Source organism: Sorex araneus, chromosome 3 (genome assembly GCF_027595985.1).
Source record: "Sorex araneus isolate mSorAra2 chromosome 3, mSorAra2.pri, whole genome shotgun sequence".
Taxonomy (NCBI): domain Eukaryota; kingdom Metazoa; phylum Chordata; class Mammalia; order Eulipotyphla; family Soricidae; genus Sorex; species Sorex araneus.
In genome coordinates this window covers 152,078,131-152,105,581 of record NC_073304.1, presented here as the reverse complement: position 1 = coordinate 152,105,581, position 27,451 = coordinate 152,078,131, and the positions used below count along the sequence as shown (strand labels likewise).

General features: G+C 53.1%; 3 protein-coding genes across 3 annotated transcripts; 2 read left to right on the top strand and 1 right to left on the bottom strand.

Moving 5' to 3' along the window:
* Positions 1-541: 541 nt before the first annotated feature.
* BNIPL (BCL2 interacting protein like) lies at positions 542-12,962 on the top strand. Its single transcript, XM_004618127.2, has 9 exons — positions 542-585; positions 2,364-2,453; positions 2,626-2,681; positions 7,442-7,624; positions 8,200-8,302; positions 8,395-8,526; positions 9,585-9,671; positions 11,443-11,541; positions 12,810-12,962. Exons 1-9 carry the CDS (start codon positions 542-544, stop codon positions 12,844-12,846), a joined length of 831 nt encoding a protein of 276 aa, XP_004618184.1. The 3' UTR covers positions 12,847-12,962.
* A 1,429-nt stretch (positions 12,963-14,391) lies between these two features.
* Positions 14,392-20,289, top strand: C3H1orf56 (chromosome 3 C1orf56 homolog). The gene is made up of 2 exons (XM_004618128.2): positions 14,392-15,396; positions 17,685-20,289. Exons 1-2 carry the CDS (start codon positions 14,392-14,394, stop codon positions 17,703-17,705), a joined length of 1,026 nt encoding a protein of 341 aa, XP_004618185.1. The 3' UTR covers positions 17,706-20,289.
* CDC42SE1 (CDC42 small effector 1) lies at positions 18,584-27,233 on the bottom strand. The gene is made up of 5 exons (XM_004618081.2): positions 26,865-27,233; positions 23,355-23,679; positions 22,775-22,885; positions 21,168-21,256; positions 18,584-20,848 (listed from the first exon to the last, which is right to left on the bottom strand). The coding sequence occupies exons 2-4, from the start codon at positions 23,406-23,408 to the stop codon at positions 21,182-21,184; spliced, it is 240 nt and encodes a 79-aa protein (XP_004618138.1). The 5' UTR covers positions 23,409-23,679; positions 26,865-27,233; the 3' UTR covers positions 18,584-20,848; positions 21,168-21,181.
* Positions 27,234-27,451: the final 218 nt, after the last annotated feature.

Genomic DNA, 27,451 nt, shown 5'->3' with positions numbered 1-27,451 from the left:
TGCAAGGCAAGTGCCCTACCTGCTGTGCTATAGCTCTGTTCCCTAAGTTCTTTTCAAAGAAGAACCCTCTGGGGCTAGCAGAGAGCTTATGCCCCGATAGCACCTGCTAGCCCATGTGAGGCCTCGAGCTGGATCTCCAGCACCTCGTGAGCACCCCCAAAACTCCACCAGGTGTAATCCTGGTGCTCACACCACCCCAGCCCCATACCAAACCCTCACTGGAGGTGGGTGACCATATAACGTGACAATAAATAAGTCAAGTCATGGCAGCTCCCTGCAGGCTGTCAGTCTGCAGAGGAGAACACGATTCACCAGGGCAGCCTCCTTAGGAGGCACCCCGGATTCCCCAGACCCGCCCACCCCGGCACAGCATTTCTCTGGGCAGACCGGCTCCTGGGCAAGGCAGGTGGCAAAACCTGTTTGAAGGTGAGGTTCCTCCCTTCCAGGCAGCCACTCAGGCTGGGAGAAGGGGCTAAATAGAGCCAGGGAGCAGGACGCAGCTCCTGGAGGTCCAGGGGACAGAGACGGGAGCAGGAAAGAGATGGCCGAGGTGCAGGAGGCCGGGGAGAAGGCCCCAGCGCTCAGGTGAGTGGAAATCGGGGGCCAGGTCCCTAGGTGAGCCAGCACCCTGCTCTCACCAGCTCAGATCACAGGGATCCAGAAGAGATGAGACTGTAAGAGAATTGACTTGCAGAGCAGTAATAAGGCTGAAGCCAGGCAGGAAATGTCAGTGTGGAAGCAAAAAAATGAGATTCCAGGGTGCTTTCTTTTTTATTGAATTAATTCTTCTTTTGATGTCAAACCTAGAAGCAGGACCTCTTACAGGGAAATCATCTGCTACTCGACCACTCAGCTCCAGTTCACTCCCATCTTTATTTTAGTTTGTTTTGTTTGTGGGGGGGGCCACACCCTTTAGTACTCAGGGCTGACTCTGTGCTCAGAGATCACTCCTGAAGGGGCTCTGCATGGCACCAAATGGGGTGCCACAGATGGAACCCAGGTTGGCCACTTGCAAGGCAAACTGTGTGCTATCACTCCAGCCCTTTTGTTTTTCTTTTTTCTTTTTCTTTTTTGGGTCACACCTGGTGACACACAGGAGTTAACTCCTGGCTCTGCACTCAGGAATAACTCCTGGCGGTGCTCGGGGGACCATGTGGGTTGCTGGGAATCAAACCCGGGTGGGCCGTGTGCAAGGTAAATGCCCTCTCCGCTGTGCTATTGCTCCAGCCCTTGTTTTGTTTACTTCTCTTTGGTTTTTAAAGGAAACTCCTTTACTTGTGCTTATTAAATCTGCCCTGATCTTTTATCAATCTCCACCCTGAGTGAACAGTACTCAAGAAGGCTGCCCCAGCGTCCCACTGAGTTCTCCTTCCCAGCACGTCTCCCACTGCCTTGGTTTCCCTGACCTCTCCCAAGTGGAGTGAGGAAGGTAGGCCAGTCCAGTGCCATCTTTGCCCACAGAGAGCGGGGCGGGTCTGTAGTTTGAAGCCCACCATGTGGGATTCTCTTGCCCCCACTCTGCAGGCGGAGTGGCAGCACTGAGATAAAAGCCATGGGACTGCAGCGACAGTCCAGCGCGGAGGGCATGTGGCCAACCTGGGTTGTCCCTGACACCACTTATGGTCCCCCAGGCCCTGCCTAGGGTGATCCCTGAGCATGATTTTCTGGGTAAAATCCAGAAACCAAAATGCCATTAACTTCATTTCCACCCTCCTCCTCAGTCAGCTGTGTGCAAGACCCACAATCAGGCTGACCTACTTCCAGCAAACGGGGAAAAGGGGAGGAAAATCTATGAAGAAATTAGAAGAAATCAAGGTTGGGCTTGTTGGTGGTGGTAGTTTGGTTTTAGGGCCACTTCTGGGCATTAAGAGGCTACTCCTGACTCTGTGCTCGAGGGTCATTCCTGGCAGTGCTCAGGGGACCATGTAGAGACTGAATCAAGTTTCCAACAGCTGAAGCACACACTTAGCCCCAAACTAGCTCACACCTGGTGCCGGCTCTTCTTCTCTCCTTGCTGATTGACCTGGGCAGGGGTTGCTGGGCCAGACCAGCAGTACATGGGGGCTACTCCTGATAGTGCTCCCGAGGGACCAATGTCATGGTCTGAATTACACCTCTGAGTTTACCTCTCAGACCACGGGTGCTGGGGACTAAGCTAGGGTTGACTGCACCACAGCCAGTGCCTTCTCCCTGTGCTCCTCTCTGGCCCCATGCGAGGCTCCTTTGGGAATCTCTGGGCTTCGATGCCTCTGCTCCATACTGCTCCTGTTCTTCGTCCCAGTGTCTCTCTTCACCTCCATTCCACACCCTGACGTTCTGCCTTGGTTTGTCTCATGATGATGTTTTCCTGGTTGTGGGTCCAGGGAGAACGCAGATGCAGCTGAACTGGGGGCAGCCCTGAGACTTGGGGACCTGGAACTGGAGGAGGAATGGCTGGATGATGAGTTCCCTGGGTGAGGAATACTGTCGGAGAGGGAGGGGTGGCGTGGGGAGTGAGGGCTGGAGGAAGGCCAGGGGGGAGTAGGGGACTGGGAGATAAAACTGCCGGCAAAGAGGTGACAAGCTGCATCCTTGCAGGCTGCCTTCAGCCATTTTTCTGCCCCTTTTTAATCCCTTCCCCTCTAGATTGCTTCCAGAAGAGGCTGGTGCTTCTGAAGACCCTCAAGGGGACTCCCAGACAGGTAGCCACAGCAGAGAGTGAGCCTCAAGTTCTGTTTTCTAAAAAACTCATTTGGAGCAGGAGGGCATTTGCACATGGCCAACCCAGGTTCTAAGCTCAGCACCCATATGGCTCCCCCAAGCCCAGAGCCAGGAGTGATTCCTGAGTGCAGGGCCAGGAATAAGCCCTGAGCATGACCAGGTGTGGCCCCAAAACAAAACAAACAAAAAAATCTAAAAGAAAAAACAAATCTCTTTAGGGGCCAGAGAGACGGTACAGGGTAGAAGACACTTGCCTTGCACAGGCCAAGCCCAGTTCTAATCCCTGGAACCTCAAAGGAGTCCCCAACATTGCCAGTACTAAGCCCTGAGCAGAGCCAGGAGTGAGCCCAGAGCACCACAGGGTGTGGCTCAAACCAAAAATAAAAGATTTCTTTAGGGATGGGGAGGGCTGTGCTCAGGACTTGCTTCCTGCTTGGGGCCGGGGGCTTCCCGGATGATGGAATATGGGCCTCGGGTGATGGTATCCCAGCCCCGCCGCCTCACATCATAATTCCCGCCCACGAGGCTATGCCTGGACTAGTCTTTCCTTCTGCAGTGTCTTCTCCATTGTGTTTTATTTTTTTTAATTTTGGGGCAACATCTGGTGATGCTCAGCGGTTATTCCTGGCTCTGCACTCAGGAATCACACCTGGCAGTGCTCAGGGGACCATTTGGGATGCCAGGGATTGAACCCAGGTCAATCGAGTACAAGGCAAACGCCTTCCCCGCTGTACTATGGCTCCAATCCTTGACTCCATTTTTTTGTTTGTCTGTATGTTTTTGTGTAATACTGGCAGTACTTGGGCCTTACTTCTGATCCTATGCTCAAGGATCACTCCTGGTGGTGATCGGGGGACCATATGGGATGCCAGGGATCAAACCCAAGTCAGCAGTGTGCAAACACTATCCCCACTGTACTATTTCTCCAGCCCTCAACACTTCTAACATTAACAGGAGGGTTTCCTCACACAACCAGTCCTTCAGACCTCTGGGTTCTGCAATTCATGACCGACATCACCTGGAGTGAGCGCACCCCTATACCCACAGAAGTGCCCCCCACTCTGACACTGGGTACATGCCCAGGGTCACATCTGCCTCTGGTCCTCTGGCTGGGAATCAGTGGGCCTCATCTCCCCTTCTCAGGATAATCATCTGCTCAAACTACCAAACTCAGAGGTGAGGGTTATAGTAAGGGGCTGCAGATCAGAAACTTCTAGAACATTCATAGGACTGGATAGGCGAGGAGCAGCCCACCTACCCCTCCCAGCACACCCCATATCACCAGCTTGGAAACTCTTTATTTAGGGTTTGTTTTTATGGGGATCCATTGTGTAGCCAAGATTGATTAATGTCCTGGTCATTAGTGACCAGCACCATGTCCAGTGTCTCTCCCTCCCCTGGGGCCAGAGGGTGGAAATTCCAGAGCTCTGAAGGTCACAGAGTCCCTCCCCCTGTGACCAGCCATCCTGAGTATCTTGGAATGGAGACTACAGCCTCTGTTGTCATGGAGACAGTACTTCATAACAAACTGTTATATAGAGAGGAAAATCTTTATCTATCAGAGCAAGGGTGAAAACCAAAATATATGTCAAAATCAAAATATCCCAGATAAGAGGAGTTGGCAGGTAAGGAGGGAATTGTAAAAGATGCCAAGCATGTAGTGGTCAAATCACAGAGATCCTTTTTTTTCTCTTTTTGGGTCACACCTGGTGATGCTCAGGGGTTACTCCTGGCTCTGTACTCAGGAATCACTCCTGGCAGGGACCATATGGGATGCCAGGGATCGAAACCAGGTCGGCCACATGCAAGGCCAATGCCCTACCCACTGTACTATTGCTCTGGCCCCATGAAGTTACTTCTTACCATGCTGAGAGCATATATATATGTATACAGATTGTATTTTGGGCCCACCTGGTGGGACTGAGTACTCAGCTCAGGGATCCACATAGTGCAGGGGACCAAACTAGGACTTCCTGCATCGGTGTCTGCTCAGCCCGCTGGACTCTCCAGCCCCAAGTTCCAGTTTTATCCTGTAGGCAATGGGTGTTCATTGACTACTTCAAGGAGACTAGCCTGGGCTCTGGGGACACAGGCTAGTGTGCGGGCTCCGTGTGTGGCAGGTCCAGGCTCAGTCCGTGCCACTATAGGGTCCCCCCCCAGCATTGCTGTAGTGACCCCCAAGCACAGACCAGAAGTAGCCCCATGAAGACTGTGAGATGTGGCCGAGAAAGACCGAGCTGGAGAACCAGTGGCTCTGAAGAGAAAGGACACTGTTTTAAGCCCCATGTACTGGATCATTCTATTACGGTATATCCAGCTGGTGGAATATGAAACACTAGATTTTTTGGGGGGAGGTGCTGCTTTTTTGCTTTTGTTTTGGGGCCATATCTGTGGTGTTCACAGGCTTCTTCCACGTAGAGTTTGTGAACCTGGCAGTGGGGATCTGGCGGTGCCAGGACGGAACCCCAACCTCCAGCATACAGACGTAGGCTCCAGCCTGCTCACACTCTCCAGACCCAAGGCAATTCTCTTCCCAGATCAAGCAGCGCTTGGGCTCAAGAGGTTGTTTGGTACTTGCCTTATATGCAGCTGACCCTGATTCCATCCCTGCCACCACTAACCATCCTCTGAACACTGATAACCCCTGAGCACAGAGCCAGGAGTAAGTCCTGAGCACTGCCAGGTGTGGCCCAAAAATGAACAGACAAACAAACAATAAAAAGATAAGGGATAAAAGGAAGCCTGCTTGGCTTGTACACAGTGGAATGCAAGAAAACAAACTCTAGGCAGGAAGACAAAATGGTTAGTACTTTGGCAAAATGAGCAATGCCAAGAACCTGAACCAGGATGCTATTGGAAATTCTGTAACAGTATCATGAAGGCTGATGAAAGAGGGCCTGGATCCTGTTAGCCAGAAGACTGAGAGAGAAGAGCGTTCAGATGACAAAGGTTTCACTCCCAGACAACTAACTAGGAGGGGCTCATTCATAAAGAAGTGAAAGAGGGGCTGGAGACAGACATAAGGCAAAGACTGGCCTAGCATGCAGCTGACCCTGTCTCAGTGTCCAGCATGACACATGGTCTGAACATGGTTCCCTATTCACTCCTGAGCACAGAGCTAGGAATAGATCCAGAGCACTGCTGAGGTGGCTCCCCAAAATAAAATTTTAAAAAGGAAAAGGAAGGGGTGAGGAGAAGGAGAGAAAGAGGGAGGGAGAGAGGAGAGAAAGGGAGGGAGCAAGAGAAGGAGGGAGGTGGAAGGAGGGAGAGAGAAAGAAGGCAGGCAGGCAGGAAGGAGGGACAGAGACAGTCCAGTGGCCCAGCACATGCCTCATATGCAGGAGGCCCAGATTGGATCCTCATCACCAAGTCACAGTAGCCACATTATTAGATGTGGATTCCCCAAAAGAGCCACCAACAAGGAAAGTAAATAGGGCTGGAGAAATAGTCTTTTTGTTTTTATATATTTTAATTTTTGGATCAGACTAGGCGATGCTCAAGGGTAACTCCTGACTCTGTGCTCAGGAATTACTCCTGGTGGTGCTTGGGGGACCACATGGGATGCCAGGGATTATACCCAGATCGGGTTACATGTAAGGCAAATGCCCTCCCTGCTGTACTATCACTCCAGCCCTCGGAGAGATAGAAGTTCAATCCTGGTGGGGCTGGAACGATAGTACAGTGGGGAGGGCATTTGCCTTGCACACGGTTGGCTGGGTTCGATTCCCAGCATCCCATATGTTCCCTCGAGCACCACTAGGAGTAATCTCTGAGTGCAGAATCAGGAGTAACCCCTGAACATCGCTGGCTGTGACCCCTCCAAAAAAATAGCTGCCGAGGCGGGGGAGAGGGGTTGAGATGGGCTGGTGGGAGGGATACTGGGAACATTGGTGGTGGAGAATGGGCACTGGTGGAGGGATGGGCACTCGATCATTGTATGACTGAAACACAAGCACAAAAGTTTGTAAGTCTGTATCTCACGGTGATTCATTAATTGTGTGTGGCTGACCAGGGTTGGATTCCCAGCACCACATATGGTTTCCTGAACCCCCCAGGAGTGATCCCTGAGCACAGAGCAGGAAGTAAGCCCTGAGCAGTCCAAAATGGCCCAAACCTCCCTCCATAAAAAAAAAAAAGGGGGAGGAGAAAGAGAAGGAAGAGAACATAAGACTTTGAGACACAGAGAGAAACGAGGGGAGCCGGGAAGGCTGGGCGTGGGGCAGGGCACTGTGGGAGGGCGGCACAGGTAGAGCGGTGCAGTGCAGGGAGCGCCGGAGAGATAGGACAGTGGGTAAAGTACTGGTCCTGCATGAGGCTGACCTGGGCTTGATCCCTCAGACGGAACTCCACCAGGAATTATCCCTGAGTGTAGATGCATGAGTAAGCTCTGAGCACCGCAGGCTAGGGTCCAAAAAAAAGGCAAAAATTAATAAAAACTCAGAGTCACTAGGGAGATAGATCTGCTCAGTCCTAGGAGGCTGGAAGGACAAAAGAGTTAAAGAATTGGCCAGTCCTGGGCATGGCCACCCCCTACCCCTGCATGCAAACTGCCCTGGGTCTCTAATCAGTGCAGTCTGAGGGTAACAAGTTACAGGAAAGAGACCCAGCAAGGGGGATTAGACAAAGCAGAAAACCAGGAGGTTTGGGAGGAATCGACATTGTCCTGGGAACCCCAGAACACTAGGACTGGAGACGCTGGAGACCTTGAAGGTGAGGGTGAAGCCTGCCCTGCCCTCTCCAGATGAGCCATCTTGGGCTGGGGGCTTGGGGGCCAACACTGCAGTGGAAAGGCTGGGCCAGAGCTGCGTCTGGGACATGGCGGATGCAGACGGTCATCGCTGGAGGGTGTTCCAGACAGGCCAGCGGGAGCAGCGAGTGGACATGAGCGTCATCGAACCCTATAAGAAAGTTCTTTGTCATGGAGGTAAGGGCCGGTCGGGAGAGGAGCTAAAACTGTAAGTCTGAGGGGCTGGAGGGGGACCCTGACTCAATCCCTGGCCCTGCGTGCCCTAAGCATGGGAGCAATGCCCAGCACCAAGCATGAATGACCCGAAACAACAACAAAGGAAAAACAAAGAAACATTCGGGTCCAGTACAGCTCTGTGGAGAGCACTGGCCTGCACAGGGGGCCCAGGTCCACCCACTGCCCTGATAACTTGACAGCTCATTTTTGGGTTTTTTTGGGTTTTTTTCCTTTTTGGTTTTGGGGCCCTATCCCGCAGCGCCCAAGGCTGATTCCTGACTCTGTGCTCAGGAATCAGGCCTGGCCCAGCTCAGATGGGGTTATATTATGTTATGGGGTGCTGGGGATAGAACCCAGCTGGACTGCATGCAGGCAGGTACTAACCTGCTGTGCTCTGGCTCCAACCCACCATGATGACTGAGTCAAAGGTTTAAGTAACTGGTTCCAGCTATTGGGGTCAGGACCCTCCCTGGAACTTCCAGAAATCTTTAGAGTCCTTTGATCTGTCCACCAAAGTTTTCTCCTTTACCTTCCAGGTTACCATGGTGATGGCCTCAATGCTGTCATTTTCTTCACTTCCTGTTACCTGCCCAGGACCAGTATCCCCAACTATCCCTACGTAATGGAACATTTGTTCAGGTGAGGAGGGAGGCCTGCCAGCCCTTCTCAGGCCACGCGGCTGATGACAGAGTGGACAGTGGCAGCCCCTTCCCTGAAACCCTCGCCCCCAGGTACATGGTGGGAACGCTGGAGCTGCTGGTGGCTGAGAATTACCTGCTGGTTCACCTGAGCGGAGGCACGAGTCGGGCACAGGTGCCCCCACTGAGCTGGATACGCCAGTGTTACTGCACCCTGGACCGGAGGTGCATTTGTCTTTTCCTTCCCACTCTTATGGTTCCCGCACAAGCTCTCTGGGTTCTACCTGCGCTTGGAATCTAGTTCAAATCTTGCCTTGAGGCCGGGACAGGGCACTTAGCCTTTCTGGAACTTGGTTTCCAAGAAAAAAATATTTTCTTTATCTGTAAAAAATAATTCCTTAGCCACTATATATTGTGATAATCAAGTAACTGAGTGGAGCCCATCAGCTTCCTTGTCTATCCTGTCACCGCATCACTTTCCCTTCCTGTCCAACTCAGATATTTTCCTCCCTGATGCTACTTTGCTCCCTTCCTTTCTCACCTTCCGTTGGCTTATTTTGCTATTTCTTCTTGTGCCTTTTTTTGCTTTTCTTTTTTTCCCTACTGCCATTCTCAACCTGGGGGTCTTAGACGTAGTTTTGGTCATGAAAAATGAACAGATGTAATTTAGGGGAGAGTAGGAGCTACCAGATTTGAGATTTCCTGAGAATTTCCCAAATGTAAGGAACACAGGGCACTCCATTCTGGCTCTGTTTTGTTTTGTTTGTTTGTTTGTTTGCTCTAAACCCAGAGCCCCAGACACACAGCACTGTACAATTAAGCCACAGCTCATGCCCAGCAAAACACATGTCCTGCCTGCAGTGCACGATTTCTCTTCACTGTGGGGTGGGAGCTTGAGCCACACCTGGCAGTGCTCCGGGGTGACTCCTGGCTCTGATCAGGGCTCACTCCTGGCAGTGCTCGGTGGACCCTGTGTGTGCAGGGAATCAAAGTGGGCTCAGCTTCGAGGCAAGTGCCTTCCTGTATTGTCACTCCTGCCATTGTGGGAGACACTACTTTCCCTCCCCCCCACCCAACCCCCCTCTCAGCTGCTCTATCTAAAACCACTTCACTACAAAACAAAACCCCAAACCATGAGGAACAAGATAGTTACAGGAATGGAGATTAGACCCACCAAGCTCACAATGGAAGAGGGAAGTGAAGGGAGTTTGGGTTCAGGAGAAGCTCTCCTGAACAAAGGCATGAAGCTTGCGGCAGTGTTTGGATGATCTCATGTTTTCCAGGCTCCGGAAGAACCTGCAGGCGTTACTGGTCATCCATGCCACGTGGTATGTGAAGGCATTCCTGGCTCTGCTACGGCCGTTCATCAGGTATTCACCAGAAATGAAAAGGCTCTTTCTCCTCTCCCGTCCTCACAATCAAAAAAAAAAATCTCTTGTGGTTGGAGCAACAGTGCAACGGGTAAGACACTTGCTTTGCACATGGCCAACCTGGATTTGAACCTTAGCCTCTAAACAAGAGTGATCCCTGAGCAAAAAGCCAGGAATTGGGGATAATAGTACAGTGGGGCATTTGCCCAGCCCCTGAGCCCTGCTAGGAGTGATTCCTGAGTGCAGAGTCACAAGTAAGCACTGATTACTGCCAGATGTGGCCCCCAAAACAAAACATTTAAAAATTTTAATTTTTTAAAATTAAATTTAAAAATTTTTAATTTTTTGGGGCTGGAGCAATAGCACAGCGGGTAGGGCAATTGCCTTGCATGTGGCCGACCTGGGTTTGATTCCCAGCATCCCATATGGTCCCCGAGCATCGCCAGGAGTAATTCCTGAGTGCATGAGCCAGGAGTAATCCCTGTGCATTGCTGGGTGTGACCCAAAAAGAAAAAAAAATTAAATTAAATTTTATTTTCTTATTACACCTTATATAAACACAGTACCTTACAAAGTTATTCACGATGCTTTGTTACAGACATCCACTATACCAACACCAATCCCGCCACCACTGCACCTTGTCACCACCATAATCTCCAATTTTTTCAACCATCCCTAAAGCTTTCCCCTATAGCAGGCCCTTAATAACATATTTTAGGGGCTGGAGAGATAGCACAGCGGGTAGGGCGTTTGCCTTGCACGCGGCCGACCCGGGTTCAAATCCCAGCATCCCATATGGTCCCCTGAGCACAGCCAGGGGTAATTCCTGAGTGCAGAGCCAGGAGTAACCCCTGTGCATCGCCAGGTGTGACCCAAAAAGCAAAAAAAAAAAAAAAAAAAAAAAAAACATATTTTATATTGCTTATTATAATTTGCTAAAAGAATGATAAAAATGTTTCTTCAGAAGAAAAGTAAAGATTGTGTATCTCACTGTGGAGTTCTTAAGCCCTTGAGATTACTACGATGTTGTTACATGTTAAGCCTGCTGTGTTGATATTTTCTTAATTGAGATTGGTTTTCTTCTACATTACATCTGATCCAATCTGGTGTGCTACTCCTGGTTTATCAGTGTTGTAAAATTTGAGGTGATACAGCTGGAGTTAGATTTTTAACTGGTGTCATTTAGGGGTATACGCATGACTGCCAGGGCTTCTGGAGTCTAGAGAGAAGGGAGAGGTCACCCAGTCCCAACTCCATGAGAGCCTGGAGGTTTCAGTCACAAAACCTGCATATCTGACTTTTTAAACAGATTAATTTCTGGTTGAGGCTCATCCTGAGCAGCGGAGTCTAGCCAGGAGCATGGTGGTAATTATGGAGTGTGAAGGTTTTCAGCTGTCAGGGCTCTGTTTGGGTGGGTGCTGGGCTCATCTGCTCCTGCTCTGGAGTACCCAGGATGACTCAGCCTTGTGCGCATTGTGGAAGAATCTCTGCAACTTGTTGATCTCTTTCAAGATTTATTTATGAGTCTCTGGATCATGGCCAGTGAGAGAGCTTACATGGAGTCAGAGGTGGTTTGGAGGCATTGATTGCTATGGCTTCCAGAAAGATAGGGAGATGTGGGGAGGTAGTCCATCCTTGGCTTGTGAAAGACTGGAGAAAAACATTTTTTTAAAAAAAGAAACTCTTGCCTCACCTGTTCTCTGCTTGTTTCCTTTTGTCTATCTCGAGCACCCCTGCTGATGGGTAGCTTGGCACTATCCTCTCTTTTCAGCTCCAAGTTCACACGCAAGATTCGTTTTCTGAACAGCCTGAGAGAGTTGGCCCAGATCGTCTCCTTGGATCAGGTCCACATCCCTGAAGCTGTCAAACAGTGAGTCCTATGCTAAAGGCTGAAGGTCTGGTGCATGGAAAACTAGGTCCCATTTTCTTAAGGCCTGGGGAGGCAGGGGGCGGGTGGTGATAAAAGGAGCTGAGAGGGAAAAAACCTTGTGTTCTGCTTTGGCATATCTGGGAAAACTGGGAAGAAATTGTATCCAACAGGAGAAAAAAAATCAATGCATCAAAGAGCAGAGACATCAAAGAATAAAGGAGACAATAGCCTGGAGTTTAGAGGCAATTCAGACCAGCCTTGGAGTCAGGAAGGGATTTTCAACAGTAAATATGAGAGAAGAGCCAGTGGGCAAGGGGTGCTGGAGCAAAAGGCCCCAAATGATGACTCAAACAGATGTTTTACCTTCTTGCTTTCCCACGTCTCTTGGTTTCACTCCCAAACCAGTGAGTAAAGGACCACAGAGATAAGCACAGGGGTTAGGGTGCTTATCCTTTATACCACTGACCCTGGTTCTATCCCTGGCACCCCATATGGTTCCCAAGGATGGCCAGGAGTGATCCCTGAGCAGAGCCAGGAATATTCCCTGAGCACTGCCAGGCCTGGCTCAAAAGCAAAATCAAAAGCAGAAAAGGGAGACTGGAGCTATAGTACAGCAGGTATATTATAGTACAGCTATAGTACAGTATAGTTTGCCTTGCAAATGGCTGACCAGGTTTGATTTTCAGCATTCCATATGGTCCCTCAAGCACCGCCAGGAGTAATTCCTAAGTGCAAAGCCAGGAGTAACCCCTGTGCATCACCAGGTGTGACCCATAAAGGAAAAAAAAAGAAAGAAAGAAAGCAGAACAGTGGGTTGAAGCAGTAGTACAGCAAGTAGGGCATGTGCATTGCACACAGCCAACCCAGATTCTATCCCCAGCATCCCAAATGGTCCCCTGAATACTGCCAGGAATCATTCCTGAGTGCACAGCCAGGAGTTAAGTCCTAAACACCACTGAGGAGTTAAGTCCTAAACACCAGTGGGTGTGCCTGCCACCAAAAAACAAAGCAAAACAAAAAAAAACCAGAAACAAATACAGCAAAATACCAGAACAGGGTCAGAGTGCTTTCCTGGCAAGGATTCCTAGCACCCCATATGGTCTCCCGAGCACTGCCAGGAGTGATCCCTGAACCACAGAGCTAGAAGTAAGTCTTGAGCAGTGCTGGGTGCAACCCCAAACCAAACCACGCCCCCATAGAAAAAAATAACAGAACATCAAAATAAACCAGTGAGTAGCCCCTCCCCCCCATTTTCCTTCTCTCTCCAGGCTGGACCAGGATCTCCATGGCTCAGGAGGGACCTAGCATGGGACTGGATCAAGTGCCTTAGAACCCAGCCAAGATGCTCCCACTCTTAACCCAAGCCTCCCAGAGCTGTTCTGTAGCTCATCTCATCAGTGCCAGCTGACATCTGGTTTATCCTGGAATCACTGACCTTGCTATGGCCCACAGGATCTGCAACCCCTCTTGCTGACTCTTTTTCCCTGGGTTCAGGGAATGTTTTGTAGCTATGGGTGTGAGTTGTGCTTTAGCTGTAGAACCTCAGGCAAAAGTCTCCATCTCTCTTCTGCAAATAAAGGAGCTTCAGAGTTCCCCACAGGGGCAGTGGGTGGGGACATCACCAAGGGTAGGGTGGGGAAGATCAGGACTTAGCTCTCTGGCTTTTAAAAATTTGGTGGCAGAAATAGGAGTGGAGCTTTAGAGGTAGAAATATATGTTCAGGGGCTGGAGCAATCACACAGAGGGTAGGGCGTTTGCCTTGCACACGGCTGAGCTGGATTCCCAGAACCCCATAAGGTCCCCCGAGCACTGCCAGGGGTAATTCCTGAGTGAAGAGACAGGATGCACCTGTGCATCACCAGGTGTGACCCAAAAAGAAAAAAAGAAAGAAAAAACAAATTTATGTGCATATGTAATAGTGAATACATATCTTTTTTTTTTGCTTTTTTTTGGGGGGGTCACACCTGGCGATGCACAGGGGTCACTCCTGGCTCTGCACTCAGGAATTACCCCTGGCCATGCTCAGGGGACCATGTGGGATGCTGGGATTTGAACCTGGGTCGGCCGAGTGCAAGGCAAACGCCCTACCCGCTGTGCTATCTCTCCAGCCCGTGAATACATATCTTTAATATACATGATTAACATTTGAAATGCATATCAAAGAGTTTGTCTCATGTATAGGAATAAAAATTGTGACACTGGCCATTATATGGTATTTAAAAAATCATGGTAACTTTTGAAAAAATAAATAAAATGAACAAGTGAACAAAGGAAAAAAGAAATAGGGGTGGTGGTGGGGAGCAAGGTGATGGGGTGGGGTCACATCCCTCAGGCTACTCTTGGCTATGTTCTCAGAGTGACCACTGTGCTCTGCGGGTGGGGTCAGGGAGAGGCCACATGTGGTGCTAAGGGATTGAACCTAATTGGCTGCATGCAAGGCAAGAGCCTCAATTTCTGCGGGGCCTCGGTTCCCCAGACTTTGGGGGTGGGGGGTGGTTTGGTTTGGGGGCCATACCCATTGGTGCGCAGTTCGTACTCCGACTCCGTGCTCAGGGATCACTCCTGGGAGGGTTCAGGGTACCACATGGAGGGCTGGGGCTTGAACCGGGTGGGCTGCATGCAGGGCAAGCGTCCTCCCTACTGTCCTACCGCTTGGACCCCAAGGGCTCCCCAACTTTGGCGGAAGCCATACCCCCGCTCCTGCTGCCCGCTGGCGAGCCCCCTCTCTCCCGCCCTGCGGGGCGGCGCGGCCGACTGGGTCGCTGGCGCGCGGGCCGGCCCGAGCCACGGTTCTAACGCCTGGCGCGGGATCCGAGCCGGTAGCGGCCCGGCAGCCGAGCTCGCAGCCCCATGGGCCCCGCCGCCGGCGCGCTGCTCTGGGCCCTGCTGCTGCGTCTGGGCGCCCCGGCGGCGGGGGCCCAAGACCACACGGACAGCTCCACGCTGCGGCCCAGCTCCCGCGGCCCGGCCCGTACCTTCCGCACCGCGCTGTCCCGCAGGACCAGCCTGTCCCACAGGGTGACGGCGGAGGACGAGGATGACCTCATGGTGGACGCCGACCGCCAGGCCAGCCCCGCCGCCGCCGAGCTCCTGGCGTCCACTGTGACCGGCCTGGTTCGGACGCTCCCCGGGGAGGACGAGAGCCTGGAGGAGGGCGGCGTCGTGATCAGCGCCAACGCCAGGAAGGACAATCTGAAGACGGAGGCGGAGAAGAGCACGGCCAGCACCCCGGGGGGGCCCAGCTCCAGGTTCCCCGCGAACGTGCAGGAGCCCGAGATCCGGTTGACGTCCGACCTGCGCACGACGAGCTCCAGCACGTCCGGCTCCAGCGCCGCGGTGGACGAGCCGTTCTCGGAGAACACTGAGGGCACCGAGAGCACCCTGACCACCCTGAACCAGTGGACCACCCATGGCTCCAGCCCGAGCCCCTGGCGCACGCACTCACCCAGCAGCATGCCGGCCCCCGAGGACCTGCAGCTGATGCTGCTGCCCTGGGGACCCTGGCATTGCCACTGCAAGTCGGGCACCATGAGCCGCTCGCGGGCCGGGAAGCTGCATGGTTTATCCGGGCGCCTCCGGGTCGGGGCGCTGAACCAGCTGCGCACGGAGCACAAGCCTTGCACCTACGCGCAGTGTCTGTGTGACCGGCTGCGCGAGGAGTGTCCTTTGGACAACAGTGACTGCTCAGGTGCCAGCTGCACCTCTCCGCCCACCACCAAGTCCACTGCTGCGCCCAGCACCAGAACCCTCTCCACCGCCTGCCCGGATTCTGCCCTTGAGTTTTGGAAGAGGGTCAGGGCTGGGCTGGAGGATATCTGGAACAGCCTTTCCTCCGTGTTCACACAGATGCAACCAGTAAGTGTTGGACCACCACTTGGTTCCACTTGGGGACCTGGAAAGGCCTGATACCCCAGACCCTACAGCTAAGGCAGCCATGGAGCCAACAGGAACCTTTATGCTTGGTACTGATACATAACATTGATTAGTTAGCCATTGATCACACCTATTATTTCTTTTTCTTTTTTTCTTTTTCCGTCACACCCAGCGATGCACAGGGGTTACTCCTGGCTCTGCAATGAGGAATTACTCCTGGCGGTGCTTGGGGGACCATATGGGATGCTGGGAATTGAACCTGGCTTGGCCACATTCAAGGCAAATGCCCTACCTGCTGTGCTATCACTCCAGCCCCATCATACCTATCATTTCTTGAGCAACTGCTGGTTATTAGACAAACATATTGGCTAGTACTAGTATAGGAACAATTTTTTTTTCTTTTTGGGTCACACCTAATGATGCATAGGGGTTACTCCTGGCTTTGCACTCAGGAATTACTCCTGGCGGTGCTCAGGGAACCATATGAGATGCTGGGAATCAAACCCAGGTCAGCTGCATGCAAGGTAAATGCCCTACCCACTGTGCTGTCGCTCTAGTCCCTTTTTTTTTTTTTTAAATAGGAACAATTCTTGTTGTAGGACCAGAGCAATCATCCAGCAGGTAGAGTGCTTGCCTTGCACATAGTCGACTTGGATTTGATCCTGAACACCCCAGATAGTCCCCCAAAACTATCAGGAGTGATCTGTGAGTACAGAGCAGGAGGAAGCCCTGAGCACTGCTGGGTGTGGCCTCAAAACAAAACAAAAACTATTGATATTAAAGTCAGAGAGATAGTACAGAGGGCAGGGTGTTTACCTTGCATTCAGCTGACCCAGGCTTAATCCCTGGCACACCATAAATTTTCCTGAGCACTGCTTGGAATATTCCCTGAACACAGAGCCTGAAATAAGCCCTGAGCACAGCTAGGTGTGCCCCCCCAAAAAAATTATTGATGCAGGGGTCAAAGAGACGGTTAAGACACCTGCCTTGGGGCCAGAGCGATAGCACAGCAGGTAGGGCGTTTGCCTTGCACGCGGCCAACCTGGATTCGATCCCTGGCATCCCATATGGTCCCCCAAGCACCGCCAGGAGTAATTCCTGAGTGCAAAGCCAGGATTAACCCCTGAGCATCGCTGGGTGTGACCCCAAAAAAAAAGCAAAAAAAAAAAAAAAGACACCTGCCTTGTGCACAGCTGATCCTGGTTAGACCCCCCCAGTGCTGCCAGGATAGATCCCTGAGCAGAGAGCCAAGAGTAAGCCTTGAGTACTGCCACATGTGGCTTAACTTATCTTACCAAATTCTTCTTTTTTGGGGGGGAGGTGGGGTACACTTGGCTGTACTCAGGGTTTACTCCTGACTCTGCTCAGGCATCACTTCTGGCAGTGCTCAGGAGACCATATGTGGTGCCAGGGACCGAACCCAGCTCAGCTGTGTACAAGATAAGCACCCTGTCTCCCCAGTCCACTCCCCCAAATTCTCCATGCACAAATTAAAAGGTAGGGAAGATATTAATCAGGAGCTTTCAGCATACTAATGCAGTTAAGTCACAGCTGTGTGAGGACTTTTTTAAGTTTTTGTGTCACACCCAGAGGTGCTCAGGGGTTATTCCTGGCTCTGTACAAAGGAATTGCTCCTGGCAGTGCTTGGAGGAACGACACTATGGGACGCCAGGGATTGAACCTGAGTTGACCATGTGTAAGGCAAGTGCCCTACCTGCTGTGCTTTTGCTCCAGTCCGTGTGAAGATTTAGTGGGTACAGTTTAGTGAACCAAACCACTACAAGCCTGTTACCTCACTTTGCAGTTGAAGAAAACAGGGTTTACAGAGCTGATACTTGGCAGTCACAGAGGACTTAACCCAGGTTGACTGGACAATCTCACTCATCCTCTTTAATTCCCACTGTCCCCCCAAACTATCCCTGTGTGATTAGGGCCCATCCCCTAAGAATTCTCAAGGCAGGACAGTCCTCTGCTTTACCCATGGAGCTACTAAAGGTCTGACTGACCTCCTGAGGCGTTGATAGAATGACAGGACCTTTGAGGAAGATGACACAATAAAGTGTGAACTTGGCCATTTTGCTCGTTTTTGTCTTTGTCTTTGCCCTTGGGGGCCCAACAGCCATCATTCAATACGAAAAGCAGCGATAGGGCCCCAGTGTGCTGAGCGCTTGAAGGTCTGTGGGAAGAGGGAAATGAAGCAAGGACGGGCAAAGAATATAGATGTGGTTATCAATATTTATTTCCACTTCTATTTTGTTTTCCTTACCCAGATAGACAGAAACCGGAAGTAATGGCCACTTCAGCAAGAGAAGGTGCCGGCATCCCAGCCTCTCTCCTTTCAATCCCTGCTCCCACTGGATATTCTTAGTACAGAAAAAACAAAACTAGAAAAATACATTGATCTTGTGTCTCTTTATACTTCACTGAGGAAGAAAGACGTAACTCTCTGAAACCTTAGAGCTAGCATCTGGCTGGTCCCTTACCCCAGTTCCCTAGATAAAATGCTGATGTTACTCATGATCTTCACTTTCAGAGTTGTCATTAATCAATTTGGTTGGGGGAGGGAAGGCTTTTTGGTTTGGGGCCACACCCAGTTCTGCTCAGGGCTTAGTCCTGGCTCTGTGCTCAAGCTCATTCCTGGCAGGCTCGGGGAACTACATGGAGTGCTCCAGATCGGACTGGATTGGCAGTTGCAAGGCAAGCTCTGGTCCGACAAGCACTTCTGTTGGAGGGTTCTATTAATGTGGGGGCCATACCTGGTGGGGCTACCATTTCAGCCCTGGCCCAACAAGTACTTTTTTTTTTTTCTTTTTTGGTGAGGTGGAGTCACCCAGTAACGTTCCAGGGTTACTTCTGGGTCTGCATTCAAGAATCATCCCCAGTGACCATCAGCAGGGGACAATATAGGGTGCTGGGGACTAAACCTGGGTGGGTTGCTTCAGAGAAAACGTCCAACCTGTTGTACTATGGCATCAGCCCAAACAGTAACTTTTTTTTTTCCAGACAAAAATCACAGATAAAAGCCAAGGTTAGAGGCCAAGGCTGATGGTGGCCTCCCAGCCTTCTCAGGAAGGCAAATTATTGTTGACAAAATCCATCAGCCACTTTCCGGAAATTCCCTGCCCCAACCACATCCAGCCAACACACAGCTAAATGATTACTCTGTGACTGTTTTGCTTACATTTTTATTTGAAAAAAAAGTATTTAAAAGTCCAATAAGTTCTTAATATAAATTATACCTCTCATTCCCATCACTCTGGTGATGGTGGCACACGCTTAATATATTTGGAGAGAAGTGAAGGCAAGAGCACCGGAGAAAAGGCTGTGTCCAGAGAAGAGACATCAGAATAAGGCTGAAGATCAGGGTGACCTGAGGCCCCAGGAGTGTCGTTCCTTCCCCGCCCGATCGCCTCATCTTTCTAGCCTGCTCTGTAACCTCAGGCTTCTTTTTACCCTTTGGGGTTCAGGAGGCTCCAGCCCAGGGGCTCAAAGCCGAGGCCAGAGTGCTACTGAGTGACACCCCAGCACAAGTCTCCAGGCTGGTGAGGTGCTGTCAGCACAGTCAGCCGAACTGGGCCCGAGAGTAAAGGAGACCCTGTCTGACCCATCAGAAATAAAACATGGGGGGAAAATCATAGTAAACGCACTCCAATTGGAAATAGACTGTAGACAGTGGCACAGTGGATGGATGGTGGGATGGGCACCAGTGCCTTCCCATCAGACAAGGGTCTCCGCGATGGAGTCAGCAGGAGCTTGTCTAATCTGTTCTGCCAGGCAGGGGCCAGAACAAAGGACACCTGAGAAAACCGAAAAAGCCTCTAGACCCCAGCCCTCCTCCACTTTCCCACCAGACTCTTGAGTTGGGCGGGGAATTGGCCATGGTTTTGGTCTGCAGACTAAACTCCCTGAGCCTCAGCTGTGTCTGCTTGTAGGACAAGGATGCAGAGGCGGAGATGGGGCGGGTCCTTCCCCTGAAGGATTCTGTGTCATACCCATCAGAGACGGGGACCCGGGCGAGCCGAAAGAACTGTTTGGAGATTGTGTTGGGCTTGTCACCAGGGGCCCAGTTCGTCCAAGGCTGAGGCGCAGGGTGAATAAGGGGAAGGGTCTGGGACAGGGGTGGGGGTGAAAACCACTTGAACGATCTTGGCTGTTAGAGTGGTGGTGGGGGATAGGGAGAAATGGGGACTCATAGACATCTTGCAATGTCTGGGGACATTTTGGGTTGACATTACCAGGATGGACCAGAGATACCGCTAAGCATCCGAATATGCACAGGACAGTCCCCATTGCAAAGAATTATCCAGCCTGAAGGTCAGAGGAGCATAATCTACAAATCTTGCACTAGGTCAGAATTTCTCAACCTTTTTCTGACCATGTCCCCCTTTCAACAGCTTCCTGCTGGTGGTCCTTTGGTCAGTTGATTCCCTAATACAGTTTTCACCTGCGGCCCCCGTGGAAAATCCTTGGGCCTAGAGGGGGCCATACGGCTGTCAGCTGAGAAATAACCAGTGAGAAGATCTGCTCCCATGCTCTGAGAATCTTAGGGTGCCTAAACTCATAGCTGAGGACTTCAGCCTGTTTTCCTACCAGACTTTTCTGTTCTCCAGGGGTCTGGAAGCCCCTCACACCTCATCCCCTGGCTTGGCTGTTTGCTGGGCTTCTCTCCAGCTCCCCTCTGTCCTCTCACCTGAGCCAGCAGGGAGGTTGGCAGAAGGCCCACAGGTCCTCAAAAAGGTCAACGGAATGTCGTTGGGCTGAGATCCACCTCTGAATGCTCCCTCAGTGGGAAACGGGTGTTTCTCATGGGGGTGTTGTGAACAGGATGGGGGATGATTAACAGAATTCAAATTAAATGTTTAAAAAAAAAAAAAAGAAAGCTGCTAGGAGCTCATAATGCCACAGAGACACTGGGTAGAGGCCTGGCTGGAGAAGGCGAAGGGAGAGAGACGCGGAAGGAGTCGTCACTCAAGATGAGAGACGGAGAGCGAATGAGGCAGTGGCTGCCCGCCCAGCCCTGCCTGACCTGCCTGAGTCTTTCCAAAGGGGGGAGGACAAGGGGAGGGAGCGTCTCAGCAAAGACAACCTCACCCACCGAGCCCACGGAAGGAGTCCAGGGATTAAAAGCAGATGGCACCCTGACCATCATTCAGGAGGAGGGGCCTCGATCCAGGTCCCCCACATTCCCATATCAGATCCGAGTGTCCAGGGCTTCCACTGAGCTCCTCTGGCCAGCCAGTCCCACTGCCCTGACCCCATCTCCAGGAGGGGCTCCAGCTAGAGGGACGGAGGGAGTCCAGCCCCTTAGCCTTCTGAGGCACTGTTAGGCAGGGAAAGGTGGGGTCAGGGGTCACAGGAACTAAGAGCAATCTGGTGGGAGGAGCATCTTTTCTGGGCTAGACAGAGTGGAGTCTTCCAGACAACGCAGCCTGACCTGCAGAGGGAAGGAGGGAAGGCGGGTTACAGGCTGGAAGCAATCGGGGCTTCAGTTGGTCTGCTTTTGTTTTGGGGCCACACCCATCAGTGCTCAGGGATCATTCCTACCAGGGCTTGGGGGATCAAACTGGGGTGGGTCGCATGCAAGGCCAGTGCCATCCCTGCTGTGCTATCGCTCTTCGCAGAAACTGAGGCTCTGGGAGAGGCTCCCCTTGTGCAGACCATCCCGATAGGGGCTTTTCTCCACTTCCTGTCCCCTTTTCATCCTTCCACCACCTGCCCAGGCAGGGCTGGCTGGGTTCCTGCTGGACACTCACCATTCCTGGGGGCGCTACAAGCCCCTAGAGTTGCTCCATGGCCTGTCTCGGTTCCCCTTGGATCTCATCTGCTCCTGAACAGCACCTGTCTGAGAGAGCACAGGTGAGCCATGGAAGAGGTTGAACCCCTTTCCTCAGAGAGAAATCCAGTCCGCAAGGTGCAAACCTCCCTCCCAGGGAGGCACCGCTATGTCCTTCACACAGACCGTCAGGAGGAAGAGAGCCAGTGGGTCTGGGCGGAACCTCACAGAAACGCTCTTAGAACCAAGTGCTGTCCCAAGTGAAGAGACCCCTGCACTACTGCCAGCCCACACTCCGAACTAAGCAGAAATCACAGACCTGACTGAGGACAGAGGCGCCTGCCTCCTTCCTGCCCCAACACGCCCAGCAGCAGTGGGGCTGGTCACAGTACTGACCGTTCTTTCCGGGCAGTGTTGTGGGCAAAACCCGGTGCCTCCCACACAAGAGGCATGTGCTCGAACACTGTGCCCCAGCGCCAGCTCAGAAATGCCAGGTCTCTGGTGCTGACAAGGACTAGAACCCTGGATTCTGGGCTGGAGACATAGCTCAGCAGTAGAACACATGACTTCTCACGAGTGAGGTGCTGGGTCCCATCCCTGAGATCAGAATAAATTTGTCTATATAAAATCCTGGGTTCTGCTTATTTTTGTTTTGGGGTTTGGGGCTACACCCAGTGATGCTCAGGGATTACTCCTAGCTCTGCACTTAGGAATTATTTCTGGTGGTGCTTGGGGTGCCCTATGGGGTGCTGGAGATAGAACATGGGTTGGCCGCATGAAAGGCAAGCATCTTCCCTGCGATACTATCACTCCAGTCCCTAAACTCCTAGGATCTGGCTTGCTTTTTAAGTGCGTAAATTTCCCATAAATTTCTCCCTTGAATATGCATTTCACTTGCTTGTCTCTATGTCTCTGCTTGCTTTTTCCACTCTACAGAAGACTGTGTTCTCTCTCAAACATGTATTTCTTCTTTCTCCTTTTCATATTTTTTTTGGGTCACACCCGGCGAAGCTCAGGGGTACTCCTGGCTCTGCACTCAGGAATCATTCCTGGCAGTGCTTGGGGGACTGTACGGGATGCCAGAGATCGAACCCGGGTTAGCCACATGCAAGGCAAGCAGCTTTACTCACTGTACTTACTATCTCTCTGGCCCTCTTTCACATCTTTCTAGGCAAGAATTGTTATAAAAAGCATCTTGTTTCACAGAAAAAACAAATTCTAGATTATTTTTGGTTTTGGGCGCTACGCATCTCCAGGTCACTCGGAGGACACTGAAGTAGCAGGGGCTGAGTCCAGGGCTTTGATGCTCCACTTGAGCAGCCCTAGCCAGCAATGGATCCTAGATTCTTTTTTCTTTTTGGTTTTTTGGGCTACACCTGGCAGTTCTCAGGGATTACGCCTGCTCTGTGCGAGAGCTCATTACTGGATGAAACCTCGGTTAGTCCTACCCGCGGCACTGCTCCCTGGTTCAAATATTACATTCTTGCTTTTTTGTGGTGTGTTTTGGTATGCTCCCTGCTTCAGTTTTCAGAAAGGGGAACAACACTAAACCACAGCCCACATCAACCTCTCTCCATCCCCAGTTACCATGGCAAGGCCGTCTCCGGCCCCCATCTCCCCAGAGCCAATGTGGGTCAGGTGGACAAAATTCATTGGTTCCCCGATCATGGTCCGATCGATCCGTCTCCTCTTCTTCTTCTGCTTGGACAAGACAGGGCTGTTAGGGCTGAAGCCCCCTCGGCTGGGCCCAGAGAAAAAGCACAGAGACTGGAAAGCCGTGAGGGCGGGAGCAAAGGGGCCCACGGGGAAACATCGCATTTGGCGAGGGAACCGAAAGACAGAGGCCAGCCGGGGAGTGAGAGCAGTGGTCTGCAGAGGGGAGAGGGGATGAAGGCCACTCAAAGTTCCCTGTGCCAATGAGGAAACAATGGGGAAGTGGACAGGCTCCGCCCACAGCCTCTGTCCAGCTCAGAAAGGCACAGACTAGGCCGTGCTGGCCAGGGCTGGACACACCTTCCTCCTCCCTCGCTCCTCAGACGCACTGACCACCAATGCTTTCCAGAGAAGGGGCTGAGCAGGGCCTTCTGAGAGCACAGGCCCCAGAAGGTCACAGAATCTGGTAACTGATTTCTGGGTGCTGGGGTGGGGCGGGCGCAGGGAGACTCACCGGCTGGGGTTTCTCTACCACGCAGCAGCCCAGTTTGTGCCAGAATTCACTCATGTTCCCTGATGGTTCCAGTTTCACTCTTGTGCTAGAAGGCCCCGGAGGGCTCTAGCTCCGGTTCTTGGGACACCCACTCTTCAGTTCCCTGGGTGGGGGTGGGGGAAGAAACTCTCGGAGTCTCTCAACTGGAAGCGATGGAGATAAAGTGAAGTCTGTGCTGAGGTGCCGAGCCTCAGAGTCTGCGTAAGCTGGTCAGAGCCTGAGGTGGGCAGGGCCAAATTGAGGTGGACAGGAGATTGCGCAGAGGGTCTTCCTCAGGCCTGCAGCCCTGCAGGAGCACAGGGAAGGAGAGGGGAAGGTGAGCAGAAGCCCCTCTCATGCGGCCATGCCTCCTCAGTCTTCTAGTGGATTGAATCCTGCACCTCACCACTCATCTCCCCCGAGTGTGAGAAACTCTCAGTGGGATCTTCCAAAGGAGAGAGCAGGTGCTCTGGGGCCAGGAAAAGGGAAGGGTCTGCGAGCATTAGGAAGCAGAGGACAGAGGCAGAGATGAGCAGAGTCAGGACGTTGGGAAGAGCATCTGCGTGCATGCATCCCACCCAGGCCAATCCCAACCCAGGTCAGTTCCCTGCATCCCATCGGAGCACCGCCAGAAGTAATTCGTGAGTGCAGAGCCAGGAGTAATCCCTGAACATCACCAGGTGTGGCCCCCAAACAAAAAAGAAACAAGAAAGAAACTGCTCGAGCCCCACCTCCTCTACCCAGAGCAGGAGAGGCACCAAGTGCCTCTGAGGAGGAAATAGTGGTTTTTTGTTCTCAAAACAAGGTCCCTGCCCTGCCCCTCTGCTTGCCTCACCTTCCCCTGAACACCTTATATATTTTTTGTGTGTGAGGAGCTTACATTTCATTTCATTTCATTTATTTATTTTCACTTATTTTTATTTTTTTTTAAAGTTTTACTGGATCACCGTGAGACAATATGTTACAAAAATCATGCATGTTTGTAACAACATGCATGATTGCATTTTAGTCAAATAATGCTCGAGCACCCACTCCTCCAACCAGTGCACATTTTCCACCACCATTGTTCTCAGTGTCCCTCCTGCCACCCCCACCCACCCCACTCCCTGCCTCTGTGGCAGGTGCCATCCTTATTCTCTCTCTAATCTTGGGCATTAGGATTTGCAATACAGACACTAAGAGGCCATCGTGTTTGGTCCCTGGTCTACTTTCAGCACACATCTCCCATCCCGGGCGACCCCTCCAATCATCATTTACTTGGTGGTTCCTTCTCCGCCTCAACTGCCTTTTCCCCCAGCACGTGGGGCCACTTCCAAACCGTGGTGAACACCTATATGTTAAGACCCGGAGAGGCCCAGAGGCCCGAGGAAGCTGGAAAGACTCCAGTAGGAAAAGTTTTCACTTTCCTGCTGCCATAGCGTGTCATTTCCCTCAGCAGAGACTCAGCCCCTCCCAGAACCCATTAACAGCACCTCTGAAGACATGACCTTCAGGCCTCCCGATGCTCTCTTTTGCTTCTCTGTCTTTCGGTGACCAGGCCTGGTCAGGACCTCCTGCGTCGTGCGCATGCAGCTCCTACACCCAGGAGGTGAAGTGTGCTTCGCGCGAGTGTATGACTGCACAGGTCACCTGTGTACAGGCTGCAGGCCCCCATGCCAAGTCTGGTGTCCCATGAGCAATCCTTTCCCTGCCTCCCCACCCTCTCCACATGTCCTGTCCTGTGTGCTGCTCCTCTCTGCTTCCCGCCCCCAAGGGCCAGATCCCTAGCCCGCATCATGCTGGGGCCTGTCCTCCCCTCCTCGTGCCAGTCAGGCTGCAGCAGACAAGCAGACACAGCCTTCCAATGGCAGCGTCCAAGAAAGAACTTCCCCTTTCGTCACGGCCAGAGTGGGGGACAACTTGAATTCCCTCTGTCATGCTTTTCGCCCTTGGTCTCAAAATACGGGTAAACAGGGCTGGAGCAATGCAGGTACAGCACCTGCACACGGCAGAGCCCGGTTCCATCTCCAGTACCCCAAGCAGCACCAGGAGTCAGCCCTGAGCACCAGCCTCCACCCAAACCAAACAGAACCACAACAAAAATATGGGTAACCCCAAAGATTCTACAAAGAGGGGCAAGGCATTTCATGAGTTAGACTTTAGCTCTCCAGGTCAGGAACGTTGGTGCTCTGACACCCTAGATCCGTGGAAGTGAGAACTGAGCTGTGTCTTGGACCCTGTCTCGAGTCCAGGTCCAGGGGAGCACCCGGCTGGCCAGAGAGGGCAGAGAGGGGGATTCAGCAGCAGCTCCGCTTGCCTGTCATGCCATGGCTGGTGGCGGCTGGTGAGAGCCGAGGGGAGGGTGGGGATGGCGAAACAATGGAGAATCAGAGGAAACCCTCAACACTACCAGAAAGGCTAGGCTGGGACTACAGCGGCCACCCCCCTACCTCAGAGTTGGGTGGAGGGGGGTGGGGGGGAGGGCAGATGGGAAGGAGACTGAGGGAACAAGAAGGGTTCTGTTCCCTCTCCAGGGGCCTGGCCAGGGCTGGGTGGAGGGTGTGAGTGGGACTTGGCATAAAATGACCGATGATGATGATGAGAAATGACCAGGAAATTCCATTCCCCGGGACAGAAAACATCAGGGTCTCAGAAGCCTGGGGGGTGGGGGCAGAGTGTGGGGAACAGGCAGGGTGAACTGGGGGTGGGGGTGCAGGGCTGGAGAACAGGGCCAGAAAGGAAGTGAGAGCGATTGGCTGACACTGGCCCTTGAAACAAACCTAGCACAGTGAGCGGAGGCAAAGCCCTGCTGGGCGGCTGGGGCCGGGGAAAGGCAGCAGGACGCACCAACCACTTCCTCGCGCCCGGGGAGGAGCGGAAAGAGGCCGGGACCTGAGCTCTCGGGGTCCAGCCCCACCGCCCAGAGACGCTGAAACGCGGCCTGGGCCCAGAGCGTCGGGGGCAGGGGAAAGGCCGCCAAGGTCACAAGGGGCCCCTGCCAGGACATGACAGGGGGCACCCGAGAAGGGATGGGAGCAGTCCCGGGGAGGAAGGTGTGCAGAGGCGGCTCCCCAGTCCTGTTCGGGCCACAAACCGGTTTGCCCGGTCCCGCTGCCTCCAGCCCGGGGCCTCCAGCCCGCTGCCCGCCCAGCCTTCACGAGAAGCAGCTGAGCGAGAGAAAGAGAAAGAGAAAGAGAAAGAAAGAGCCGAGCGGCAGCGGCGGGCTACCGGGGGCCGCCAAGGGCGCTGGGCGGGGGCGGCTCCACCCGCACCTCTCCCCGGGGGCGTCGGAGGAAGCGGCCGGCCGCTGGCTTCCCCTCGCAGGACGCGAGGCCCGACACCCCGCTCCGCTCGCCGCCGCTCGGGGCGCGCTTCCGGCGGCCTCGGGGTCACACTCGGAACTTCCAAGTCCCCGCTCCGCTGCACCCCAGGGATCGGGGAGTCCGGGGGCCCTCCCGAACCCTCCTCCCCACCATCCCGCGCCTCCCGCCGAGCGATCTCCTCTCCACCCACCGGCGTCTCCCCGCCGGCATCCGGCGCGTCCTGGAGGCGCGGGCGCGGGGCGCGGGCGGCAGCAGCCGCCGCTCACCTACTCGGCGCGGGCATCGGGGCGGTGGGCGCGGCTGCCGGGGGCTCCGCTCGGGGCCAACAGTGCGGAGTTCCCGGGCGGGTGTCGGCGCTGCGGGAGCCCAGGGCGGCCAGCAGGGGTGGGGCTGCCGCGGGCGGAAACGGCGGCGACGCGCTGACGACACGGCGGGGAGGGGAGCGGGGCGAGAGCCCTCGGCGGACGGGCGGCGGGGCTGTGGCCAGACCGAGACCCCCACCCGCCCCGCCTCCCATCCCCTGGGCCGTCAGTGCCCCTTGCCCGTCGGGGAGAGCTGCGCAAAGCCGGAGAGCCCTCACCTTTCCGTGCCCCAACCGTGCTCAGATTCGCCAAAGCATCCCGTCCCTCCTTCCTTGCTCTACCCGAGAAGGAGTCGGGTTGGCTAGTTTACCACCCTCCTTTTATTGTTTTGGGGTCACACCCGTTCAAAGCAGGTGTTTAGCGCTTACTCCTGCCTCCGTGCCCAGTGGGACTCGGGGGACCATATGGGATGTCG

What these genes read in the sequence shown, in the direction of transcription:
- BNIPL (XM_004618127.2), top strand. Translation starts at nt 542, where the DNA reads ATGGCCGAGGTGCAGGAGGCCGGGGAGAAGGCCCCAGCGCTCAG. An exon ending in GAAAGTTCTTTGTCATGGAG is followed by an intron (nt 7,625 to 8,199) that starts GTAAGGGCCGGT and finishes TTTACCTTCCAG; the next exon opens with GTTACCATGGTGATGGCCTC. An exon ending in CTGCTACGGCCGTTCATCAG is followed by an intron (nt 9,672 to 11,442) that starts GTATTCACCAGA and finishes CTCTCTTTTCAG; the next exon opens with CTCCAAGTTCACACGCAAGA.
- C3H1orf56 (XM_004618128.2), top strand. Translation starts at nt 14,392, where the DNA reads ATGGGCCCCGCCGCCGGCGCGCTGCTCTGGGCCCTGCTGCTGCGTCTG. An exon ending in TGTTCACACAGATGCAACCA is followed by an intron (nt 15,397 to 17,684) that starts GTAAGTGTTGGA and finishes TTCCTTACCCAG; the next exon opens with ATAGACAGAAACCGGAAGTA.
- CDC42SE1 (XM_004618081.2), bottom strand. Translation starts at nt 23,408, where the DNA reads ATGAGTGAATTCTGGCACAAACTGGGCTGCTGCGTGGTAGAGAAACCC. An exon ending in TGGTAGAGAAACCCCAGCCG is followed by an intron (nt 22,886 to 23,354) that starts GTGAGTCTCCCT and finishes TTGTCCAAGCAG; the next exon opens with AAGAAGAAGAGGAGACGGAT. An exon ending in CCGGAGACGGCCTTGCCATG is followed by an intron (nt 21,257 to 22,774) that starts GTAACTGGGGAT and finishes GTGCTCTCTCAG; the next exon opens with ACAGGTGCTGTTCAGGAGCA.